This window comes from Leopardus geoffroyi, chromosome B4 (genome assembly GCF_018350155.1).
Source record: "Leopardus geoffroyi isolate Oge1 chromosome B4, O.geoffroyi_Oge1_pat1.0, whole genome shotgun sequence".
NCBI lineage: Eukaryota > Metazoa > Chordata > Mammalia > Carnivora > Felidae > Leopardus > Leopardus geoffroyi.
The window spans coordinates 71,575,351-71,589,946 of record NC_059341.1 but is presented as its reverse complement, the minus strand read 5'-3'; the positions used below and the strand labels follow the sequence as shown (position 1 = coordinate 71,589,946).

General features: G+C 37.1%; 1 protein-coding gene across 4 annotated transcripts in view; it reads left to right on the top strand.

The window, feature by feature from the left end:
• PUS7L (pseudouridine synthase 7 like) overlaps positions 1–14,596 on the top strand; it is a 33,538-nt gene that overhangs the window by 7,769 nt on the left and 11,173 nt on the right. For 2 of the 4 annotated variants that reach the window (XM_045463175.1, XM_045463178.1), the window contains 2 exons: positions 10,321–10,480; positions 13,024–13,216. In XM_045463175.1, coding sequence (XP_045319131.1) covers positions 10,321–10,480; positions 13,024–13,216 — 353 coding nt within the window. Of the gene's footprint in view, positions 1–4,985; positions 5,910–10,320; positions 10,481–13,023; positions 13,217–14,596 lie in introns of those variants that run through there. The other 2 variants (XM_045463177.1, XM_045463176.1) reach the window with 2 other exon arrangements.

The window sequence follows — 14,596 nt, the reverse complement described above, 5'->3', positions numbered from 1 at the left end:
GTTGGATTCAGTTTGCTAGTATATTGTTGAGAATTTTTGCATCTGGGTTCATCAGAGATATTGGCCTTGTACAGCAAAGCTTTTTAAATAAAATCAGCAACCCAAATTTGTGTAGATTGCATGTGGCACAGAAACAGGATTGTATTATATAATACAGGATTCTGTGGTATAAATGAAGAGATTGGACCTTGAATGTAGGTCTTACTTTATGTTATGACTTCAGTTCATAAAAAGATGTATGAACTTTTTAGTATCTTTAAGATTTAATTTCCACAAATATAAAAATGGAAAGAATAATACCATGGGCAAGTTACTTAACAATTTGTAACTTTTTGTTGTACTTTAAAAATGGGGTAATAGTAAAACCTAATTCACAATGATATTCTAACAATTAAATAATGAAAATGTTTAGTATGTAATAGTTGTCCAAATGTTGGTGTCTCTCCTGGAAATTTCTGTCTGGTTGTGTGACTTGCCTTATCCATGAGAAAACTGCTGGTATAGGACTTGATACATGAGGCATGCAGTAAATGGTAATAGATAAATCTGTTTTGAAGGAAAAAACAAAACTAGTTTTACATGTGGAAGGGAGAATTGCAGTTAAGTGATTTAAGCAGTTATAGATTTTATATTATTTGAAATTCTAACAGCATTACCTTGAATTAATGAACTAAAAAATTATGGAAACTTTTTATATATTAGTGTAAATTAGTTTTACAAAATCTATGAGTAATTGGAGGGATATGTTAAGGGGAGGAATTGATGGTACTACTCCAGAGAATAGTATGAAGATATCGGGATATCCACAAGTCCAAGAACAAAGAAAAAGACAAAGGTAAAGTATACTTATCTCAGATTTTGCAAAGGTCACCCTTTTTTTAAGAAAAAAATAGCTCTGGGGCGCCTGGGTGGCGCAGTCGGTTAAGCGTCCGACTTCAGCCAGGTCACGATCTCGCGGTCCGTGAGTTCGAGCCCCGCGTCGGGCTCTGGGCTGATGGCTCAGAGCCTGGAGCCTGTTTCCGATTCTGTGTCTCCCTCTCTCTCTGCCCCTCCCCCGTTCATGCTCTGTCTCTCTCTGTCCCAAAAATAAATAAATGTTGAAAAAAAAAAAAAAAATTAAAAAAAATAAAAAAAAAAAAAAGAAAAAAATAGCTCATATAAAAAAATTTCTTAATAAGTAGGCCTATCTAAAAAGTAGAACACTTAAAACACTTTTTAATTTTAGTTGTTATAAGGTATACGTAACAATATTTACCATTTTAACTACCTTTAAGTGTACAGTTCAATGGTATTGAGCACATTCATATTGTTTTACAACCATTACCATCATTTATCTTCAGAACTTTTTTATCTTCCCAAACTGAAACTGTATACCCATTAAACAGTAACTTGCCATTCTCCTCTCCACCAGCCACTGGCAACCACCATCCCACTTTCTGTCTCTATAAATTTGACTACTCCAGGTATCTCAGATAAGTGGAATCATAAAATATTTGCCAAGTTGTGACTGGAACATATCACTTAGCTGAAGATCTTCAAGATTCATCTATGTTGTACCTGTGTTAGAATTTTCTTCCTTTAAAGACTGAATAATATTATATGTATATATACCACATTTTATTTACCCATTCATCTGCCAATGGACATGGGTTATTTCTATCGTTTGTCTATTGTGAATAATACTGCTATGAACATGGCTGTAAAAATATCTGTTCAAGTCCCTGTTCTTAGTTCTTTTGGATGTGTACCCAGAGTGTAATTGCTGGGTCATATGGTAATTCTGTATTTAATTTTTTGAGATAGCACCATATTCATTTTCCTAGAATACTTTTTGCAGAAGAAAATATATGAAAGATTTAAACATCCAGTGAAATTTTTATTTTAAGAATTGCATTTTCCAGCTCTAGAAGTGCCATTTAGTTCTTTCTTAGGTCTTCAACTTATTATGTTTATGTTTTCCTATAATCTTTGAGCCTATTTTTAATAGGTCTTTAAAAAATGTCTGCTAATTCTGTTGCTGTCATTTCTGGATGTGCTTCTAGTGAATGTCTTTTAGTTGTGTTGTGGGTCATATTTTCCTGCTTCTTTGCATGTTTAGTAATATTTTTTGAAGGTCAAACTTGGTGAGTGTTACCTTGTTGACTGTCTGGATTATGTTGTCTTCATTTAAAGAGTGTTGAACTTTGCTTTAACGGGTAGGAAGTAATTTGCAAATGCATTTGAGGCTTCATTTTGAGTTTGACTAAGGGAGGTCTAGAGTAGGCTTTACTCTAGAGCTGTCAGTCATATAGTTCTACTATTATAGCATGATCCTTCTGTGGCTTCTCCTGCATGCCCTTGCTATTTAGTTAGATTTCTCCTCTCTGTTCTCTCTGGCTGCTCTCCAGCTTTGTATAATCTCTGACAAAGAGATTACAAATTGACTAGATTACAAATGCCTAATATTTCATCGTTTAGCCTGGTGGAATGTGGTAGCCAGCATTCAGATAGCCCCCAGTGATCCTCAACTACTGATATTCATGACCTTTTGTAATGCCCACCCACAATGAATCAGGGCCATCCTGTCCAAGTAATAGAATATGGCAGCCACAGTGAGTGACTTCTGAGGCTAGGTCATAAAAGGCATTTCATATTACTTATTCTGACAGAACCAAGACAGCATACCTTGAAAACACTCAAGAAGCCCTATAGGGAGAAACTGATGTTTCCCATCACTAGCCAACATCTACTTAGCCACTGATGTGAGTGAGCCACTTTGGACATGACCTTTAGCTTCAGTTAATATTTGACTGCAACTTCATAGTATCCCTCAAGCCAAAGCGGTCCAACTTCTGAATTCCTGCCCCACAGAAACTGCTGGAATAGTATGTTGGTCTTCTCAGACTGCTATAACAAAATACCATATACATGAGTGGCTTAAACAGTAGGCATTTTTTTTACAGTTCTGGAGACTGGGGGTCCAAGATCAAGGTACTAGCAGGGTTGATGTTTAGTAAAGGTTGTCCTGTTGGGTTGTAGACAGCCATCTTTTTACTATGTGCCCACATGACCTCTTCTTTGTGCACACATGGAGAGAGAAATTAAGAGAGAGGAAGGGAGCTCTCTGATGTCTCTTCTTATAGGGACACTAATCCTATTGAATCAGGGCCCCACCCTTATGACATAATTTAATGTTAATTGCTTTCTTACTGGTCCCATTTCCAAATTCAGCCACACTGGGACTAGTACTTTGACATAGGAATTTGAGGATTGGGGGTGGTGGTGGTGATGCAGATATTTAGTCCATAACAGATAGGAAATGCTTATTATTTTATGTCACTAAAATTTGGGGTGATTTATTGTGCAGCATTAAATAACATATTTTGGTACCAGGAATGAGTTGCATCTATAACAAAAGCCTAAAACTTGTGGTAGCAATGTCTTTGGACCTGTTGGCAGGGAGATGTTTGAAGTTACCTCAGGGAGGCTATCAAGGACAGTTTATTTTTAAAAAAATTTTTTTTAATGTTTATTTATTTTTGAGACAGAGAGAGACAGAGCATGAACGGGGGAGGGGCAGAGAGAGAGGGAGACACAGAATCTGAAGCAGGCTCCAGGCTCTGAGCTGTCAGCACAGAGCCCGACGCGGGGCTCGAACTCACGGACCGCGAGATCATGACCTGAGCCGAAGTCGGACGCTCAACCGACTGAGCCACCCAGGCGCCCCTCAAGGACAGTTTAAAGGAAGGGACAGTATTATTAGAACCTGGAAGAAAGGAATACTTGTTATGTAGTGACACAAAGTTTGGCAACCTTGTTGTAGGCAGTAAAATGGAAAGTAGAAATGTTTCTAAAGAGGAGCACTGTAGCTAAAGAGATTTGTATGCAAAGTGTTGAAGGCTTCTTTTCTACTGCTTGTAGTAAAATTCTAAAGGAAAAACTGCTAGATATAAAGGAGCTAGAACTCACTGGGTTCAAAATCATTTTTTTTCTTCAAAAAAAAAATCCCCAGTTTCTTTTTTTTAAATTTTTTTTTTTTTTCAACGTTTATTTATTTTTGGGACAGAGAGAGACAGAGCACGAACGGGGGAGGGGGCAGAGAGAGAGGGAGACACAGAATCGGAAACAGGCTCCAGGCTCTGAGCCATCAGCCCAGAGCCCGACGCGGGGCTCAAACTCGCGGACCGCGAGATTGTGACCTGGCTGAAGTCGGACGCTTAACCGACTGCGCCACCCAGGCGCCCCAAATCCCCAGTTTCTTAAGATGGCACATTATGTTTAAATTAAGAAATGGCTTCCAGACAAAGAGAAAATCATGGCAAGGTCAGGACATGTTCTAGCAAGGAAATCTAGGGTGTGAACTGTGAAATCCTTTTTTAAAATTTTTGCACAAACCTCTACCAGTGTCTCAGAATGATTCAGACAGGCAAAGCCCTCTGGGGACTTGAAGGGCATGACTCAAGGATCCCCTGTGTTAAACAGTAATACCCCTAAGAATTTAGGGGACATTTTCCCTCAGTATCTTCTAGCATGTTCTAGCTAGGAAATCTAGGGTGTGAACTGTGAAATCCTTTTTTAAAATTTTTGCACAAACCTCTACCAGTGTCTCAGAATGATTCAGACAGGCAAAGGCCCTCTGGGGACTTGAAGGGCATGACTCAAAGATCCCCTGTGTTAAACAGTAATACCTCTAAGGATTTAGGGGACATTTTCCCTCAGTATCTTCAGTAGAAGCCCTAAGTTGAAAACATCTGGTCTTCACAAAATTTGAGTGTATCCTTGTCTAATAGAGTGAACCCACATAGTTTTTGAAGAGGTCAAAGACAGTACAAAATAAACAGAGGCCTTTGTACTACCAAACTTTTATTTTGTATTTATTTATTATTATTATTATTTAATGTTTGTTTATTTTTGAGAGAGACAGACAAAGCATGAGCTGGGGAGGGGCAGAGAGAGAGGGAGACACAGAATCCAAAGAGGCTCCAGGCTCTGAGCTGCCTGCACAGAGCCTGACACAGGGCTCGAACTCATGGACTGCAAGATCATGACCTGAGCTGAAGTGTGGCACTTAACTGACTGAGCCGCCTAGGCACCCCAGTACTGCCAGACTTTCAAAGGCAGGAATTGGGCTAAGAAAACTACTGCATTATAAATAGGTAACTTTTACGGAAGAGGAAGTTTTACTTGGAGGGCAAAATTGACACCCAAAAGTGGACTCTAGAACTATAGTAATTATTCCCAGATACTGGGAGGACTGAATGCTAATAAAGGAACAACAACATATACTTGGCTGGATTCAGAACTGCTGTGTAAGAGTAACTTGTAGGTATATCTATTCCCCACCCCCACCCCCAGGTTGAATAAAGAGTATATAGCACTTGTCCTATGTGTGTTTCAACATTTCAAGGTGTGTGAAAAGCAGATTTGTCTCTTTGTGTCATGGTCCTTCAGAGCCTTCATATTAAGAGAAATTGTATTTGAGGATTCTGATTTGATATGTACTCAAGGAACCTTATCTATAGCTGGGCCTGATTTAGATTAAAAAAAAAATGCTAGAATTTGAACTGTTTTAATCGTATGAGTGTTGGAGGCCTTGGGAAGGAATGAGTATGTTTTGAATTGGGGGTTTGTGTGGTGGTACTAAAAGTATTCGAGCCAAAAGGTGGATTGTAGTTCTCAACCCCAAGATTCTTAATGCTCTTCTCCTGGTACTCACACAGAGTGGCTTTTGCGGCCAGTAGAATATGACACAAGTGATGGTGTATGTGTCTTCTAAGGCTAGATCATAGGTAGCATTATACTTTTTGCCCATGTTTCTTGGATTGCTCATTGTAGGGTAAGCCGGCTACTATACTGTGAAGATATACATATGGCTCACTGGAGGGCTGAGGGCTGTAGCCAACTGCCAATACAACTTGCCAGCCATGTAGGTGAGTCCCCTTGGAAATGGATCCTTCAGCTCCTGTCAGGCTTTTGAATAACTATATTCCCAGCCACATCTAACTGCAGCCTCTTGAGAGAGCATGAACTCAAACCACCAAACCAAGCTGCTCTTGAATCTCTGACCCACAGGCGCTATGAGAAATAAATGAACACTGTAAGCCACTGAGGTTTGCAGTGACCTGTTATGCAACATTAGATAAATAGTGTATAGCAATTAATCCTAGGTATGTGCAGATTACTAAAAAGCAAACACCTCAAGGGATCACCTATGCAGATTTCTGGAACTCTTTGTGCACGCATAGCTTCCTCTTATCTAGAACTCTGCCCTGTGAATTCCAGCCCACTCAGCCTTCCTGAACTCTAACCTCCACCCTTTTAATTCAGTATAACCACTGTGTTCTCCCTGGATTCCTCCTCCATGTGCTGTGGTCAAGTAAATATCTCTATGCCAAAAACAAACAAACACACAAACATAGTATTTTAGGACTCACTTTGTTTTCTTTTTCTTTTTGGATCATAGTTCTATGCTGCCTGTTCTCCAGTGTCTAAAAACGGGTGTTTCTTGTGTTTTGTCCAGCTTTCTATTTGTTTACAGTGGGAGGTCGAATCTAGTACCAATTATTCTAACAAGTGGAATTCTCTAAAAGTGAATTTTATTATTTTAATTTTTTTAATCTTTTTTTTTTTTTGAGAGAGAGAAAGAGAAACAGAGTGCAAACCAGGGAGGAACAGAGAGAGAGGGAGACACAGAATCCAAAGCAGGCTCCAGTCTCTGAGCTGTCAGTACAGAGCTGGACACAGGGCTCAAGCCCACGAACCGCGAGATCATGACCTGGGCCAAAGTTGGACACTTAACTGACTGAGCCACCCAGGTGCCCCTCTAAAAGCGAATTTTAAAATTTAGCATAGTTGGTTTTCTTTTTAAACACTTCACTTTTTCCAAGTATTTAAGAAAGTGTTATAAATTAAACTTATAAATTTGGTGATCTTTAAGTTTTCCTGTGTTGTTTCCTTATTAGTTACTAACTTAATGAGATTTCAATGTAAAAAGACAAATTTAAATCAATTAGACATTTGTAATTGGAATATATGGGAGTCTCATTCTCTTAAAGATTCCAAGTATGTAAGACACAGATTCATTTATACAAACACTAAAATTATGGGTTTGATTCTCCTTACTATTCCTATTCTAAGTTCTAAATCCTCACAAATGAAATAAAAAGTGCTTATGCTCTACGGCTAATCCGCAGCAAATGATATAATTTCAGACAATTTGGAGGTTCCTTCTTACATGGCTGAGCTTGCTTAACAGCTAGTGAGTGACATGCCCACATTGTCAGGGGTAGATTTGACACCTTAAACCCTAGTTACCAAATACATAAACTTCAAAACTTTTAAGGATTAGTTTCTTGGCCTTTTTTGGAATACAGTTTCCTGTTCTACTTTGAAAAGTTTGTGACACCTAGCCCTGCTGCTGGCAACACTTGACCGAATTTTGCATTTCTTTTACTCTTCAGGTATTTTAGTGACTTGGGTGCCTGGGTGGCTCAGTTGGTTAAGTGTCCAACGTCAGCTCAGGTCATGATCTCAGGGTTCATGAGTTTGAGCCCCACGTCGGGCTCTGTGCTGACAGCTCGAAGCCTGGAGCCTGCTCTAGATTCTGTGTCTCCCTCTCTTTCTGCCTTTCCCCTGCTCACATTCTGTCTGTCTCTCTCTTTCTTAAAAATAAATAAACGTTAAAAAATATTTTGGTGACTTCTGTCTAGTTCCACAAGTTTGATACACTTGAGGGGCTACCTGTATTTTTTCAAAATGTTCCTAATTGACTCTCAGACATTTTGGTTCTAGGACACCTGAAGGGGATAGCTCTTATAAGTTATCGGAGACCACAAACAACTTTCGTTTGTGTGTTTATTACCTATTGATATCTAACCTATTAAAATGGAAAAATCGTTGGACCACCATGTTGTATTCCTGAAACTAAAGTAATATTGTTTGTCAACTATACTTCAATTAAAAAAAAATTTAATATATGAAGTTGTTTAAAATAATCTATTACTATTAAAATGATAAGAATTTTAATGAAAAAAAATTTCAACTATAAATTAGTGACAAGAAGCATTGTTTTACAGTTCTGCAAATCTTTCTAATGCCTGATTTCATAGAAGTCAGCTGGATTCTCATATCTGTTCTTGCATTCAGTCTGTTGGAATTTCTTGTTTTGAATGAATCAAAAGAACAAAACTTAGCTTCACACAGGTATGTACTTGGGAAAGGGAGAACATTATAGACCCTATGAAATAATAAGGTCCCATAAATCTTACAAAAACAGAAATATTTGCTATTTCTATCTTTCTTATTGCTTTGGCTGCTTGCCATGCTTCTGTTCATTCTTTAAACCTCCAGAGGCACTTCTTCCTCAAATTCTTTTAGGCCTCCTAAGACTAAATGCTTCCAAGACAGGGATCTTTTTTTTTTTTTTATTGACCATTGTATCCTTAGCCTAGCACATCTTCCTAAATCATTTTATTTAAACTGTATAATTAAATCCTATCATCACAAAAGCTGAGATATTTTGAGGTATAATTTCTCTACATTTTAAATATGGGCTTTTCATTTCATTTTATTTGAAACAAGTGATATAAACAGCAGTCTTGGACTAAGACGTTTATATTCGAATCCATTTGGTTAAGATAACCTGAAAGTGTAAAGAACAGATTGTAACTTAGACACAGAATTGACGTGTATGATTCTTTCCTTTCTTTTACTTCTTTTATCAGTTCTTTAAGAATAACAGAAGTCATAGTAAATTTAACTTATCACTGCTATAATAGAAAATTTGGAGAAATCTAGGAAGCTGTATGATCGTACAAAAAATAATGGCCCTAGTGGTAAAAAATATCTAGAAAGTAATGGATAGTGCCTGAATATTCTTTAGAAATTATATCTGTTTATACTTTAACAGTTCTTAAATGTGCAAGCAAAAATATTTTTCTTATAAAAATTAAAACATTGAAAATATACAATATTGCATTGTAGATTTTTAAAACTTTTACATAAATTATATGCACTATGCATCTTTTTGAAACCTGCTATTTTCATGTTTTTAGAGATTATTCATTAGGAGATATAAATAACAGGTCTTCCCCATTCTTTTAAACAACTGCATGATATTCTAAAGTGTGGATATTATAAGCTCTTGTTTAGCTATTTTATGTATTCATAGCTGGATAGATAGATAGAGTTCACATCCTTCTACTTCCTGAATCATGTTTATGTTTAATGTTCATTTTTCCTAGAGTACTCATATTCACAGAGACCCTTGTAGCTGCCGATGACAATTATGACAACTGAACAAAATATAAATTATTTTGCAAAAAACCCTGTGTTTCCTTTTCATGACTTGAGGGAAGAGGGCAATAGTTTGATGTATCTTATATGTAAATGTGGTGACTTGTGGGTTGTGGTATTTTGTTACTATCATTGCTGGTGGGTTATATAGGCCAGCATATGGGGGAACTTCTTTGGTGTTGGTTGGTACTGGGCTTGTTCCTTCTCCCTACCTCCATAATCTCACTCCCACTGTGTCATCTGGTAGCATTTTAAGCACCTACCACAAGGCAAGCACCCTTCTATCTACTGGTTTGCTGTCCTGGAACTACCAGTTTGTGGGGCGGACAAACATAAAGAGATAAATTATAATGGCAAGTGTCATGATATCCATAATGACAACTTGTGGAGACATGCCAGATTATGTAATCAGCACGTTGTGGAGTTTATTTATTCATTCACTTGACAATTATCTGCATACTTACTGTGTGTTAGGCTGTGGGTGTTAACGATTGAGAAAACCAACACGATCCCTGCTTAGGAGCATTCAGTGTGGGGAACTTGGAAAGAATTTGAGAGAGAACTGCTGCTGTTGTTGGATCATGAGGAGTGCATACAAGCATTGCAAGTAAAATGGGAGGAACACATTTAAACAGAGGGATTCAAATGTGTGCAAGTACAAAGCTGTGGAAGGCTCTAGTCCATCCAGGAATTATGAGATAGTCTCTGGGTTGTATAAGATACATGGATGGAAGTGGCACATGTGGAGACTGAAAAGGGAGATTGTGGCCAGATATGAATGCCCAATTAAGGAATTTAGATGTTTTTTTCTGTAAGCCTTTGCTGAGCCAATTAGTATTTTTTAAATGATAGTTGTAATCTAAGACACTGATTTTGTATCTTGACTAAAAAATACTTATACCTACTTAAATGAATGATTTGATTCATTATATTAACCTGTTTGTCTACTAAGAATGTAATTGATGTATCACAGCTGGTGTGTGTGTGTGTGTGTGTGTGTGTGTGTGTGTGTGTGTGTGTGTAATCTTGGGTTTTTCTTTGTTTCAGCCTTTACGCTACGGAAAGAAAATCTGGAAATGTTTGAAGCAGTTGGTTTTTTAGCTATGAAACTTGGTGTGATTCCTTCAGATTTTAGTTATGCAGGCCTTAAAGACAAGAAAGCTGTCACCTATCAAGCAATGGTTGTTAGAAAAGTGACTCCAGAGAGGTAATATGACATTACTTTATAAGATAGAACTTTTCTATCTTATTGCATCAGATACATAAATGTAAGATTTAAAAAATCAGAACACTAGGAACATATTAACCTCACTATCAATAGTAATTAAAAAAAAATTTTTTTTAACGTTTATTCATCTTTGAGAGACAGAGACAGAGCATGAGCGGGGAAGGGGCAGGGAGAGGGAGACACAGAATTGGAAGCAGGCTCCAGGCTCTGAGCTGTCAGCACAGAGCCCGACGCGGGGCTTGAACTCAAGAACTGCGAGATCATGACCTGAGCTGAAGTCCGACGCTCAACCGACTGAGCCACCCAGGCGCTCCAATAGTAATTAATTGATTGAAAGCTTACTGAACAGCACATTCTTTAATAATATAATTATCATCTAAATAGCATTATGTCTTAAATTTACACTGAAGGGGCGCCTGAGTGGCTCAGTTGGTTAAGCGTCTGACTTCGGCTCAGATTATGATCTCCCAGTTTGTGGGTTTGAGCCCCATGTTGGGCTCTGTTCTGACAGCTCAGAGCCTGGAGCCTGCTTCCAATTCTGTGTCTCCCTCTCTCTCTGTTCCTCCCCTACTCGGACTCTCTCTCTCTTTCTGTCTCTCTCTCAAAAATAAATAAACATTAAATTTATACTACAAATATAGGTTGTTTTAAGACAGACACATTGAGAAGTGGAAGATTTTAAATGATCTGAATTGTTTCTAAAAATCCTGTGTGGCTGGCACAGTCGGTATAGCCTGTGACTCTTGATCTCAGGGTTGTAAGTTCAAGCCCTGTGTTGGGTATAGAGATGACATAAAATTAAAGGTTTAAAAAATACCCTGTACCATATTTGAACATGCATTTATATTCAGGACAGTGTGTTACAAATGTATGTATTTTTAATTACTATAATACTTTTTATGCTTTTATCGTCATGGTCCCTTACATTTAAAATAAATCCTCTGGGCGCCTGGGTGGCTCAGTCGGTTGAGCGGCCGACTTGGGCTCAGGTCACAATCTCACAGTCTGTGAGTTTGAGCCCCGCGTCGGGCTCTGTGCTGACAGCTCAGAGCCTGGAGCCTGTTTCAGATTCTGTGTCTCCCTCTCTCTGACCCACCCCCGTTCATGCTCTGTCTCTGTCTGTCTCAAAAATAAATAAACGTTAAAAAAATAAATAAATAAAATAAAATAAATCCTCATTAAATGAAGAGTAAAGTATTCAAATTAACCTCCTTTCAGCTTTCTCAAATTTTAAAAATATTTTTTGTAATTGTAAAATAAATACGTATTTATTACAGTAGATTCAGAAAATAGAAGAATGTAAGAATGAAGTTAAAAGTCACTAATAATTCCACTACTCAGAATAGCCACAGTAACCTCTTTTTTTTCTTTTCTTTTCTTTTTTTTTTTTTTAGTATACTTGACACAAAATATTACATTAGTGTCAGATACACAGCATAGTGATTCAGCAGCCTGGAGCTTGCCTCAAGTTCTGTTTCCCTCTTTCTGTCCCTCCCTGACCCATGCTCTGTCTCTGTCTCTCTCTCAAAAATAAATAAACATAAAAAAAATTTTTTTTTTTAAAGTACAGTATAGTAAGAGAGAAAGACTTTAGCTTTCAAAGATATTTAGATGTTAGAAACTGGTTTTCAACTACTAAAGACAAAATATTATTAATTCCTAGGAGGAGAGAGCCCTTTGATTTGGCTAATGGGTATAGGATTTTAATTACCCTTCAAGTAATAGTAAGATTTTAGCAGGTGAAAAAAACTTGAAGATGTATTTGGATGAGCAGTAAGTTAACTACCTACCTGATAAAACAGATAGTTCCTATAAGTATGACAGAAAATATGAATGTAGAGAAAATGCTTTCTTACAGAGTCTTTAAAGATATGCTAATAATTGGAATCTATTCTTTAGACTTGGGAAAGAATTGAAAGTTTGAGTTAAAAAATGTTCAGAGCAGGGGCGCCTGGGAGGCTCATTTGTTTGAAGATCTGATTTCTGCTCAGGTCGTGGTCTCATGGTTCATGAGTTTGAGCCCCACATCGGGCTCTGTGCTGACAGCTCAGAACCTGGAGCCTGCTTTGGATTCTGTGTCTCCCTCTCTCTCTGCCCCTCCCCCACTCTCAAAAATAAATAAATATTAAAGAAAAAGTGTTCAGAGCAGAATTTTAGTAAAATCCTCTGGTGCTACTGGTTTTTCTTAGTAATGTTGGAGGAAGAGAGACTGAGGAGGAAAGGAACAAAGTCTGAGGACAGGAAGACTAGAACATTTAAGAGGTTTTTACCAGTTAAATTAAGGAGAAGTCAGAAGGCACAGATAAAGTGATAGCATTAGGAGTGTGTGTTTCAGGTCATAAAACAACTCTGTAATATGATCCTATAATAATGGGTTTTTTAGTGCACATTCGTTGAAATAACATTAACTTTTGAATTTTTAGGTGTTCTGGTATAAGTGGTTGTCTGGCAACTGTCATTTAAACTTACATTAATTTTTAAATGTAAGATTTAACTGAGTCTATATGATTTATCGTTTATAGGTTGAAAAATATTGAAAAAGAAATTGAAAAGAAAAGAATGAATGTGTTTAATATTCGATCTATAGATGATTCCCTTAGACTTGGTCAGCTCAAAGGAAATCACTTTGATATTGTCATCAGAAATTTAAAAAACCAGATAAATGACTCTGCAAACCTGAAAGACAGAATTTTAGAGGCAATAGAAAATGTTAAGGTAAGAAAACTCAATTTTAAAATAATGTTATAGGAAAATGTTTATAGTCCTCTTTACACTGAGGCAGGAAGAAAAACGTACCTTTTTTTAAATGTGTATATGTAATTATTTAAAAAATGACAGGGACATTTGGCTTATTTTTAATTTTCTTGGTAGTATATTTTTGTATTAAAAAACAGCTTTAGGGGCGCCTGGGTGGCGCAGTCGGTTAAGCGTCCGACTTCAGCCAGGTCACGATCTCGCGGTCCGGGAGTTCGAGCCCCGCGTCAGGCTCTGGGCTGATGGCTAAGAGCCTGGAGCCTGTTTCCGATTCTGTGTCGCCCTCTCTCTCTGCCCCTCCCCCGTTCATGCTCTGTCTCTCTCTGTCCCAAAAATAAATAAACGTTGAAAAAAAAAAAATTAAAAAAAAAAATAAAATAAATAAATAAAAAACAGCTTTAATGTGATTTTTAAAAATGTAACATATAGTGTTATCCAGAGTATGTGGGGAGGGGGAAGCTATCTATATAAGAACAGAGGTAGGTTTTTTTGGTTGTTACTTGTATGTTTAGCATATGCCATATAGAGTAGTATTTTAGGCAAAAGGATTATTTTTTTTTGGAAATTTGTTCAGTAATTTTTTTCAGAAATCTTTGGTAAATAGTTACATTACTTATCAGAATTATATACAATCTTTTTCTTTTTAGTCTAATTATGATTTTTTTCAATGTAGTAAATCACATACATTTTATTATGTCTTGCAATAAAAAGCTATTTAACATAAACATATAAGTGACATTTGCCAGGCATCTAAACATGCCATAGCCTTCAGTCTGATCATTTAGAGTAAGGTTAGCAAACTTTCTCTGTAGAGGGCTAGGCATATGGTCTCTTTTGCAACCACTATACTGCCATTGTGTGGAAGCAGCCATAGACAATCCATAAATGAATAAGCATGGTTGTGTTCCAATAAAACTTTATTTACAAAAATAGGTGTAGGGCCACATTTGACTTATAGGCCATTAGTAGTTTGACAAGTTCTGATCTAGACCAGTAATCCTCAATCTGGGATGCTTGTACGCAATCTCAGTAGTCAATCTCTACCCCCAAACCAATTAAATAAGAACATTTGGGAATGCAGCTTAGTTTATTAATATTTTTTAAAAACTCCCTAGCTGATTTTACTCTACAGCTAACATTGAAAACACTGATATAAGATTCTGACCACAAAGACCTTTTTACACAGTTTTATTCCTCTCCAAAGAAAAGCAAACAAACAAAAAGCCAGGTTTTTAATCAGTTATTATGCCTTACAGTCAGGAAAATGACTTCTAATAAAGATTTTTAAAATTCAGCACATTTACCTGTGCATAGACACTCTTTGATTGTATACTCCTTATA